The sequence below is a fragment of the Oryzias melastigma genome, linkage group LG23 (assembly GCF_002922805.2).
Source record: "Oryzias melastigma strain HK-1 linkage group LG23, ASM292280v2, whole genome shotgun sequence".
In the NCBI taxonomy this organism is placed as follows: Eukaryota; Metazoa; Chordata; class Actinopteri; order Beloniformes; family Adrianichthyidae; genus Oryzias; species Oryzias melastigma.
The window spans coordinates 23074321-23084930 of NC_050534.1; the positions used below are offsets into that span (position 1 = coordinate 23074321).

At 45.3% G+C, this 10610-nt stretch overlaps 2 protein-coding genes across 2 annotated transcripts in view; one reads left to right on the top strand and one right to left on the bottom strand.

Annotated features, from left to right (window-relative positions):
• The window catches only part of stab2 (stabilin 2), a gene marked incomplete in the record, with an annotated part of 54365 nt that extends 48462 nt beyond the window's left edge, over positions 1-5903 (top strand). Inside the window, 8 exon segments of the mRNA XM_036210224.1 lie at positions 3578-3743; positions 4075-4181; positions 4260-4379; positions 4449-4595; positions 4675-4785; positions 4861-4992; positions 5504-5608; positions 5741-5903. Coding sequence (XP_036066117.1) covers positions 3578-3743; positions 4075-4181; positions 4260-4379; positions 4449-4595; positions 4675-4785; positions 4861-4992; positions 5504-5608; positions 5741-5809 — 957 coding nt within the window.
• ovch1 (ovochymase 1) overlaps positions 5887-10610 on the bottom strand; it is a 7221-nt gene continuing 2497 nt past the window's right edge. Inside the window, exons 4-13 of the mRNA XM_024284755.2 lie at positions 9923-9998; positions 8714-8903; positions 8506-8645; positions 8097-8247; positions 7988-8026; positions 7697-7919; positions 7468-7625; positions 7305-7403; positions 6253-6386; positions 5887-6174 (exon numbers count right to left, since the gene is read on the bottom strand). Coding sequence (XP_024140523.1) covers positions 6016-6174; positions 6253-6386; positions 7305-7403; positions 7468-7625; positions 7697-7919; positions 7988-8026; positions 8097-8247; positions 8506-8645; positions 8714-8903; positions 9923-9998 — 1369 coding nt within the window. The 3' untranslated portion in view covers positions 5887-6015. The remainder of the gene's footprint in view (positions 6175-6252; positions 6387-7304; positions 7404-7467; positions 7626-7696; positions 7920-7987; positions 8027-8096; positions 8248-8505; positions 8646-8713; positions 8904-9922; positions 9999-10610) is intronic.

Consider the following 10610-nt stretch of genomic DNA (forward strand, 5'->3'; position numbering starts at 1 on the left):
TCATGTCCTGATGATCATGTCCTCTGATAATCATGTCCTGATGATCATGTCCTCTAATGATCATGTTCTCTGATGATCCTGTCCTGATGATCATGTCCTCTGATAATCATGTCTTGATGATCATGTCCTCTGATGATCTTGTCCTCTAATGATCATGTTCTCTGATGATCATGTCCTGATGATCATGTCCTCTGATGATCATGTCCTGATGATCATGTCCTCTGATGATCATGTCCTGGTGATCATGTCCTCTAATGATCATGTCCTCTGGTGATCATGTCCTCTGATGATCCTGTCCTGATGATCATGTCCTCTGATGATCATGTCTTGATGATCATGTCCTCTGATGATCATGTCCTGATGATCATTTCCTGATGATCATGTCCTCTAATGATCATGTCCTCTGATGATCCTGTCCTGATGATCATGTCCTCTGATAATCATGTCCTCGGATAATCATGTCTTGATGATCATGTCCTCTGATAATCATGTCCTCGGATAATCATGTCCTGTTGATCATGTCCTGATGATCATGTCCTCTGATGATCATGTCCTGATGATCATGTCCTCTAATGATCATGTTCTCTGATGATCATGTCCTCTAATGATCATGTCCTCTAATGATCATGGCCTCTGATGATCATGTCCTGATGATCATGTCCTCTAATGATCATGTCCTCTGATGATCATGTCCTCGAATGATCATGTCCTCTGATGATCATGTCCTCTGATGATCATGTCCTCTTATGATCATGTTCTCTGATGATCCTGTCCTGATGATCATGTCCTCTGATGATCATGTCCTGATGATCATGTCCTCTAATGATCATGTCCTCTGATGATCCTGTCCTGATGATCATGTCCTCTAATGATCATGTTCTCTGATGATCATGTCATGTTGATTATGTCCTGATGATCATGTCCTGATGATCATGTCCTCTGATAATCATGTCTTGATGATCATGTCCTCTAATGATCATGTCCTCTGATAATCATGTCCTGATGATCATGTCCTCTAATGATCATGTCCTCTGATGATCATGTCCTCTAATGATCATGTCCTCTAATGATCATGTCCTCTGATGATCATGTCCTCTAATGATCATGTCCTCTGATGATCACGTCCTAATGATCATGTCCTCTAATGATCATGTTCTCTGATGATCCTGTCCTGATGATCATGTCCTCTGATGATCATGTCCTCTAATGATCATGTCCTCTGATGATCATGTCCTCTGATGATCATGTCCTCTGATAATCATGTCCTGATGATCATGTCCTCTAATGATCATGTCCTCTAATGATCATGTCCTCTGATGATCATGTCCTCTAATGATCATGTCCTCTGATAATCATGTCCTGATGATCATGTCCTCTGATGATCATGTCCTCTAATGATCATGTTCTCTAATGATCATGTCCTCTGATGATCATGTCCTAATGATCATGTCCTCTAATGATCATGTTCTCTGATGATCCTGTCCTAATGATCATGTTCTCTGATGATCATGTCCTGATGATCATGTCTTCTGATGATCATGTCCTCTGATGATCATGTCCTGATGCTCCTGTCCTGATGATCATGTCCTCTAATGATCATGTCCTGATGATCATGTCCTCTGATGATCATGTCCTCTGGTGATCATGTCCTCTAATGATCATGTCCTCTGATAACCATGTCCTGATGATCATGTCCTCTGATGATCATGTCCTGATGAACATGTCTTCTAATGATCATGTTCTCTGATGATCCTGTCCTGATGATCATGTCCTCTAATGATCATGTCCTCTGATGATCATGTCCTCCAATGATCATGTCCTCTGATGATCATGTCCTGATGATCATGTCCTCTAATGATCATGTTCTCTGATGATCTTGTCCTGATGATCATGTCCTCTAATGATCATGTTCTCTGATGATCATGTCCTGATGATCATGTCTTCTGATGATCATGTCCTCTGATGATCCTGTCCTGTTGATCATGTCCTGATGATCATGTCCTGATGATCATGCCCTCTAATGATCATGTCCTCTGATGATCATGTCCTCTAATGATCATGTCCTCTAATGATCATGACCTCTAATGATCATGTCCTCTGATGATCATGTCCTCTGATGATCATGTCCTCTGATAATCATGTCCTGTTGATCATTTCCTCTGATGATCATGTCCTCTAATGATCATGTCCTCTAATGATCATGTCCTCTGATGATCATGTCCTCTAATGATCATGTTCTCTGATGATCCTGTCCTGATGATCATGTCCTCTAATGATCATGTCCTGTTGATCATGTCCTGATGATCATGTCCTCTGATGATCATGTCCTGATGATCATGTCCTGATGATCATGTCCTGGTGATCATGTCCTGGTTATCATGTCCTCTGATGATCATGTCCTGATGATCATGTCCTCTAATGATCATGTTCTCTGATGATCATGTCCTGATGATCATGTCCTGATGATCATGTCCTCTGATGATCATGTCCTCTAATGATCGTGTCCTCTAATGATCATGTTCTCTGATGATCATGTCCTCTGATGATCATGTCCTCTGATAATTATGTCTTGATGATCATGTCCTCTGATGATCATGTCCTCTAATGATCATGTCCTCTAATGATCATGTTCTCTGATGATCATGTCCTCTAATGATCATGTCCTCTAATGATCATGTCCTCTGATAATCATGTCCTCTGATAATCATGTCCTGATGATCATGTCCTCTGATGATCATGTCCTGATGCTCCTGTCCTGATGATTATGACCTCTAATGATCATGTTCTCTGATGATCATGTCCTGATGATCCTGTCCTGATGATCATGTCCTGATGATCCTGTCCTGATGATCATGTTCTCTGATGATCATGTCCTGATGATCCTGTCCTGATGATCATGTTCTCTGATGATCCTGTCCTGATGATCATGTTCTCTGATGATCATGTCCTGATGATCCTGTCCTGATGATCATGTTCTCTGATGATCATGTCCTCTAATGATCATGTCCTGATGATCATGTCCTGGTGATCATGTTCTCTGATGATCATGTCCTCTAATGATCATGTCCTGATGATCATGTCCTGGTGATCATGTTCTCTGATGATCATGTCCTGATGATCATGTCCTCTGATAATCATGTCTTCTGATGATCATGTCCTCTGATGATCATGTCTTGATGATCATGTCCTCTGATGATCATGTCCTCTGATGATCATGTCTTGATGATCTTGTCCTCTGATGATCATGTCCTCTAATGATCATGTCCTGATAATCATGTCCTGGTGATCATGTCCTCTGATGATCAAGTCCTATGATGATCCTGTCCTGTTGATCATGTCCTCTAATGATCATGTCCTCTGATGATCATGTCCTCTGATGATCAAGTCCTGTTGATCATGTCCTGTTGATCATGTCTTCTGATGATCATGTCCTCTGATAATCATGTCCTCTGATGATCATGTCCTGTTGATCATGTCCTCTGATGATCCTGTCCTGATGATCCTGTCCTGATGATCATGTCCTCTGATAATCTTGTCATCCGATGATCAAATCCTCTTATGTCTGTTTTTTCTAAAGGGGGGGTTGAACAGGTGTGCTGCTGGCTGGTTGGACCAAGCACGCGTTGCATACCCCACTACCTTCTCTAACCCCAAATGTGGTTTTGGACACGTGGGTGTTGTGGACTACGGGTTCCGCAAAAACCTGAGCGAGAACTGGGATGCCTTCTGTTACCGGATGAAGGGTGAGAGGGAAGGGTGGAGATGATAGCTTACCTGTTCAGGGACATTCCACTCAAAAGAGGTTTTTAAGTCTGGTTCCAGAGAGTTTGACTGGAGCCAGACTCTTGAGGAAAGGGTTCTGGTTGATAACGTCAATTAACTTCTTTACGGATAGCAGAACATAGCAAATCTTCAAATGTAACAGTTTTTATCTGACCGTTTTGAACATTATTCTTCAGTCATTCAAGCAGGATCTCACAATGTCATCATAGCTTGAACTGATCCTGGAAGAAAACGAAGAGTGCAATTCCCCGAGTGTCAGAGGTGGACTTCAGTTCTAAAAATGTGTTTCAGACGTGGAATGTCAGTGCAAACCTGGTTATGTTGGAGACGGCTTTGGCTGTGTCGGTAACCTGATGCAGGTCCTCATGTCCACTCCCAGCTTTTCTAACTTCCTCACAGTAAGTTACAGTTTTCCAGCTGATTCAGGATCTGGCTTCAGTCACATAATTCTCATCTGCTCTTTTCCTCTGAACCAGCAAATCCTGAATTACTCCCAGATGGCTCAGTCCGGCCACCAGTTCATAAAACGGCTCAGTGACCCTGCAGTTCAGTCTACCCTGTTTGTCCCCAACAACGACGGGCTCCCCAATAACCAGGTAAGCCACTCTGCAGGTAATCAGGCCCCGCCCTTTTCTTGACCTGCTCTTACCTGCTGTTACCTGCAGACTCTCTCACAGCGGGACATCGAGTTCCACCTCTCTGAGGGTCAGGCGCTTCCCATCAGCCAATTGAAGAACGGCACTCGTATCAGAACTCGAGTGGGTGGTCTTACAGTTCTGGGCGTGGCAGACCTGCTTGATCCCTCTTCTCTGGTCAGAATAAGGTTTTATATGCCTTCTGTGTGTTACTAGAAGAGTCATCAGAAAGTCGGTCTTTTGTTCACCTTGGCAGGCGTCACTTTACGTTAACGAGCGCTTTGTTACTGACTCCAACATCGAAGCTTCTAATGGCGTTATCCACGTTCTACTAGGACCTCTGAAAGCTCCACTCCACAGTCCAGAGGTGCGTGATGTCAGCGATGACCCTACATTCTTCAGTTTTCACTGCTCAACTGCTGCTCTCATGCTGACTCAGCAGATGCATGCGGCACACCCGGCGGGTCTGGGGGTCGGGGTGCTTCTCCTGGTCCTTCTGATGGTTGGAGTCCTCTTTGTTGCATATCACTTCCACAGCCGGAGAAACAAACCTTTTCAGTTCCACTACTTCAAGGTGAGCCAGCGCCTTTCTGTCTGCAGTTCTGAGTTCACAGAAACACTGCAATTCTATCCACATCTAGTGGAGTGACACTTTACTAAAACTGTCCAAACTTACTGGACGAAATAGGAACTCATATCTGTCAAGACAATAACACCAAGTTTGAAGATCTAGGATTGTGGTCAAAGAACTGCTTCCTTCTGCAGCACAAAAACAACCAACAGAACGATGGAGGTTCACGAAGGTCTGCGCATTCCAACTGTATCCGAACACGATGGAGACAAAACCATGACCTGTTATCTCCTCATGCAGCTATTATGGTTCAGTTTACTGTGTTGGTCCTGAGAATAAATTAAAATTAACAACTTAGAATTTTCTCACAGGCAAAGGCATAAACAAATGTGAAACCTGGGATGAGAAGTATTTAGTCAATGAGCACTCAGCTACCAACCTATTTATATCCAGAACATTTAAATCTGTAGAGTTCTGTTCCCTCTGAGGGGTTTTGGCTTCATTGATCCAACAGGAAGAAGACGGCGATACGTCTGCGACCAGCAGCCGCAGCCTCTGGAACCCACTTTATGAAGACCAACCTCAATCATCCGAGCCCAACTCGCATTATGAGAGTCTGGTTAGTTCTTAGCTTCTATGGGGTTTTGTGATCTGCTAGCCTTATGTTTACCATATGAACCAGAACTGCATGCCTGCCCCCCCCCCTTTAAATGAAAGAGTTGAAACTGATGTCAGATGAAACTTATTACAGGAGAGGAACGTGCACCAGGTGATAGAGGGAGGAGCCAACTTGCTGCTGCAGGAGAACCAGATCCAGTAAGAGCAGATCTGAGTCCAGGATCGGTTGAGCCTCCAGTGATAAAACTCTCAATGAAACAATGTTAATAAAAACTCCAGAACTGTTTAAAACTTTATTTAAACTCTGTGCTTTTTTCTTCTTCTTGAAACATGAAATAAGCCACAAAAATACCAAAAAGATGAACTATTAGTGTTGGGTCAACAGGAGCTTCTAATGAGCATGGAAGGTCAGAGGTCAATCACATCACTGATCCATGAATGAAACTCCGCCATGCGGGTGAAAATGGCTGGTTTGTCTGCGCTACACCTCCAGCTGCCCCACGTAACCACGCCGAAGAGGAAGAAGGAGCCATGTTTCCAACAGAAGAGAGGAGCTCCAGCGTCTCCCTGCAGAGAGCAGACCACCCGAGGATTCACCGGCACGAGTAACTGAAGACGACCCCGCCCCCTCTAAAACCCTCCTACCATGCAGGAGGCCGAGCCCACCGGCTCAGAGCAGATGTGGTCTTCAGTAATGAGGTCGCCCCACTTCTGGATGCAGGTGGACTCGTTGACCAGGGTCAGCTTAGCATGGTGAAGCCGGTCCGGACTCAAACCCTCTGCAGAAATGAGACGGGAGGGAGGCGTGTCAGTCTATGTGTGTGAGGGGGCGGAGACTAGGGGAGGTAACCCGCTGGCTTTAATACACATCTATCTCCAACACATGGGCTGCACGATGGCGCAGTGCTTAGGGCTCTTGTGTCACAGCAAGAAGGCCCCGGTTCAAATCCTGGCTGGAGGATCTGAACCAGAACCACCAACAGGGGACCTTTCTGTGTGGAGTGTGCATGTTCTCCCCGTGCATGCGTGGGTTTTCACCAGGACTCAGGCTTCCTCTCACTGTCCAAAAACATGCTTCATAGGTTCATTGGTGACTCCAGATGTGAGAGTGTATGCGTGTGTGATTGAGCCCCTGTGACAGACTGGGGACCTGTCCAGGGTGTAAACCCTGCCTCTGCCGGGTTAGGCTCCAGCACAACCCCGAAAGGGACAAAGCGGACAAGAAGATGAGTGAATGATCCCCACCAGCTGTCAATCACCTGAATCAGACACACATCACCTTAGATGAAAAACAAGGTGGACAGTGGCGTTAGAGGTGGTTTAGGAAAACTTTGTTTAGACTTTCTGGTCTGGGAGATTTGATTCAGATCTGCTTCCTTTCTTAGTCTTCCTGGTATGGAAAGAGTGAAAGATCTTCTGAGCTCTGCTCATCTTTAAAGTAAAGATCTCTACTTGCAGATGAACTCTGGGGCAGTTCACTTTAGTCTGAATGCAGATGGATTTTCCAGAGTGGAACAAACAAAATCTCAAACTTGAGTTTGAAATATCTGAAAGGTTTTAAAGTCTGCTGAGCAAATGTCACGATAAACCTGCAGCTTTCTTCCACTTATAAGACAAATGTTTCACTGTTGGGGTGGAGGTGTTGGATCACTGATCTCTCAGGTGATCACCTCCAGCAGACTTTTCAGCATCGTTACCTGACGTCTTGACGTTCCCCCAACCAGCAGCGATGCAGGTCCAGCTGTCGTCGAGCTCCTCGTCTTCCTCGGGGATGCAAACCGGAGACACCTGTGGACCTACAACAGAACAGAGCATCACAGACCTGGTTCAGACCATCAGTAGGGTCAGACCTGTCTGTACCAAATCTGGCGGCGGCGCTAAGACGCAGCAGAGACAGGTCAGAATGTGGCGGGAACCCGGCGTCATTAACAGGGCTGAAGACCTCATCCACAAGAAGGGTCTGAACAGACGTCCGCTTCAGGTCATGGACCCCCAGAACCACCACATCCTCTTTAGGGCTGTAGAAAACAGAAGTCAGCACCAACCCACCAATAAAATTTAAAAAAAAAAAACGTCTTGGGGGGGTCACCTGACACTGCAGTGCTTGGCGGTCACCACCCATCGCTGATGGATCAGAACGCCACTGCAGAAGTGCTTCCTGTTGGACTGCAGGCTGACCATCCAGGGCCAGGAGAAGGGGCAGGACTCGGTAACGTTCTCCACCCAGACCGCGCCCCCCCTGGACACGGAGATGCTGGCCAAGCTTGGAGGACGATCACAGCTGGAGGGCCACAGTTTCCCACACTCCGTGTCTGAAAGGCAGACCACCGTGGAGGAGAAAAGCACCCAAAGTCACACCCGAGTTCTGCTGGAGACAGACCTGCTCCTGGGAGCTCCACCGGCAGCTCCTTCACTTCATCTGCAGAGGAGAAGCTGTGAGAAGCAGGAGAATCAGGTCTGATCCAAGCAAAGACTGTCTCATAACGGACCTATGGCATCAGAGATCCAGAGGATGTGTTGTTGCAATTTAGAGTAGACTCCAGGCTTTCTGGCTCGACCACAACCGACGCCCCAGCTCACCACGCCTGCCAGCTTATGCCGGGTTCCAGTGAAGCAGGACAGCGGACCTCCAGAGTCGCCCTAAGGTCCAGACAGAGTCCAGAATCAGAACCAACCATTTCATCTGAGTCTTAATGAGTGGGAGGGGTCTGAACTCCCAGACTAGAAACTTTCAGAATCCTGGAAAAAGACCACAGTCCTGCAGCATGGAGACGATGAGAACGAGACTCCTGACAGGAAACTGAGAAGGATTGACAGGTGGGGGGTAGAACTATGACAAAAAGTAAAGGATTTTAAAGACTGCTAGACAGAAACTCAGAGAAGCCCCAAAAGCCAGACCTGGCAGGCATCCAGCCCCCCCTCATCCTTCCCAGCACAGAACATGGACGGCAGGATTCGGCCTTTGTAGTAGTCGTTGCAGACGTCGAAGGCCAGGATGCTGACGTTCACCTCCTGCAGCCGGTTGACCCGAGGACCATCTGAAAGAAGAGCGTCTTATGAACGCGGACTCGTGAGGTCCTGGTCCTGGACCGAAGGCAGTCCTCACTCTCATGGGTGGAGCCCCAGCCGGTGATTGTGCACTTCATGTGCTCGGGCAGCGGGGTCATCCAGAGGTCGATGGGCCGCACGAACTGGTTGAAGATCAGCGGCCGCTCCAGCTTGACCAGCGCCAGGTCACAGTCTTTCGTGCGGGTGTTATACTGGTGATGAATGATGATCTTTAAGACCTGGACCAGCTGAGAAACAGACAGTTTAGAATCAGAAACCGAGCACCAACGTCTAATGTACAACAGGAAACATCTCTCACCTTTCAAAGCAAAATACATTGATTTTTTTTTTTTAAAATTTTGAATTAAATTCCACATTTCAAGTTTTTTACTTTGTGCCTTAATGAAAATGAAAAGCTTGTTGACTTTTAAGTTAATAAATGATATGATCATGCGGTTTGAAAATGAACTTGAAAGTTTAGAATTCAATTAAAAAAAAAAAAATTCAGCTCCTCATTTTAAATTTACCATCCGTTACATTTTAATTTACCTCACAGCAGAACTGCTGGAGTCCATCACATTGTTGCAAATGATCGTTTTGTTTTACAGAACAGAAAACTACAGTTTCTGTCTTTGTTTTAACTTCAGGGAATAAAAATAAAAAACATTGTTCAGGATTTCTGATCATAAAGTAGTAAATGATTTAAAAGGCAACAGATCTGATGGAATGAATTAAAAATTCCTTCGTGAGTTTTGTGTTTCCAGAAATCACAACAATGAAACTGCACAACACCAGGTCCAACACTGTAGCTGCTTAGATGTGATGAAGCAAAGAGACTCTGCTGATCAGATCTCCAAAACACAGAGGCGGGACTTAAGCGCAGGTGGGTAGGCCCCGCCCATATTAGTGACTGGCAGATTGTAAAATACATCAGAATTTTAGAAGGAAAAAACATTTTTTAGAGAAAATATTAAATTCTGAATTGAAAAACTCGTGCCTGAAATGCATTGAATTCAACATTTTACAAAGTATTTTTAATTAAATTATAGTTTTTTTGCTTTTGAGAAATATTTAATTTAAAAACTGTAAGCTTGATTTTAAACATTATTGTTAAATTCTTAATTTTAGAAAATGCATTTATTTGTACCATCAAATTGAATCGTGCATTAAAAATTAATATCACTTTGAATTCTGGGTAAAAACTGAAGGTTCCATTGAAGCCCATTCAGCTGAACTGTCCAGGATTTGGGTTCTGGCCTGGACTCACCTGCTCCTCAGGCTCCTGGGGTTTGTCCAGGTCATGTTTCCCAGCCAGAACCGTCCATAGAGATTCAGAGTTGAACCTGTGGAGACGAGAGTTCTAGCAGGTCCTGGACTACAAAGCTGGTTAACCAAAGAGCCTGAACTCATGAGCATCAGCTTTTGAAGACTCTGAACAGAAAACAGATCTGTAGCTGCAGACTAATTCCATGAAGATCTGCAGATCAGATCCACAAAGTAATAAGGGGCGTCCCTCAGTGGACGCTTCCGCAGTGAACCTTGAACTGTCTGTTTTCTCTGTTTGTCTTGTTCTTGGTTGTACTGAAAAAACAATGAATTGAAGACCAGATCCATGGACAGGTGGAGACCAGATCCATGGACAGTTGGAGACCAGATCCATGGACAGGTGAAGACCAGATCCATTGACAGGTGAAGACCAGATCCATTGACAGGTGGAGACCAGATCCATGGACAGGTGGAGACCAGATCCATGGACAGGTGAAGACCAGATCCATGGACAGGTGGAGACCAGATCCATGGACAGGTGGAGACCAGATCCATAGACAGGTAAAGACCAGATCCATAGACAGGTGAAGACCAGATCCACGGACAGGTGAAGACCAGATCCATGGACAGGTGGAGACCAGATCCATGGACAGGTGAAGACCATATTTGCTTGTATCAGGTATGAAGTA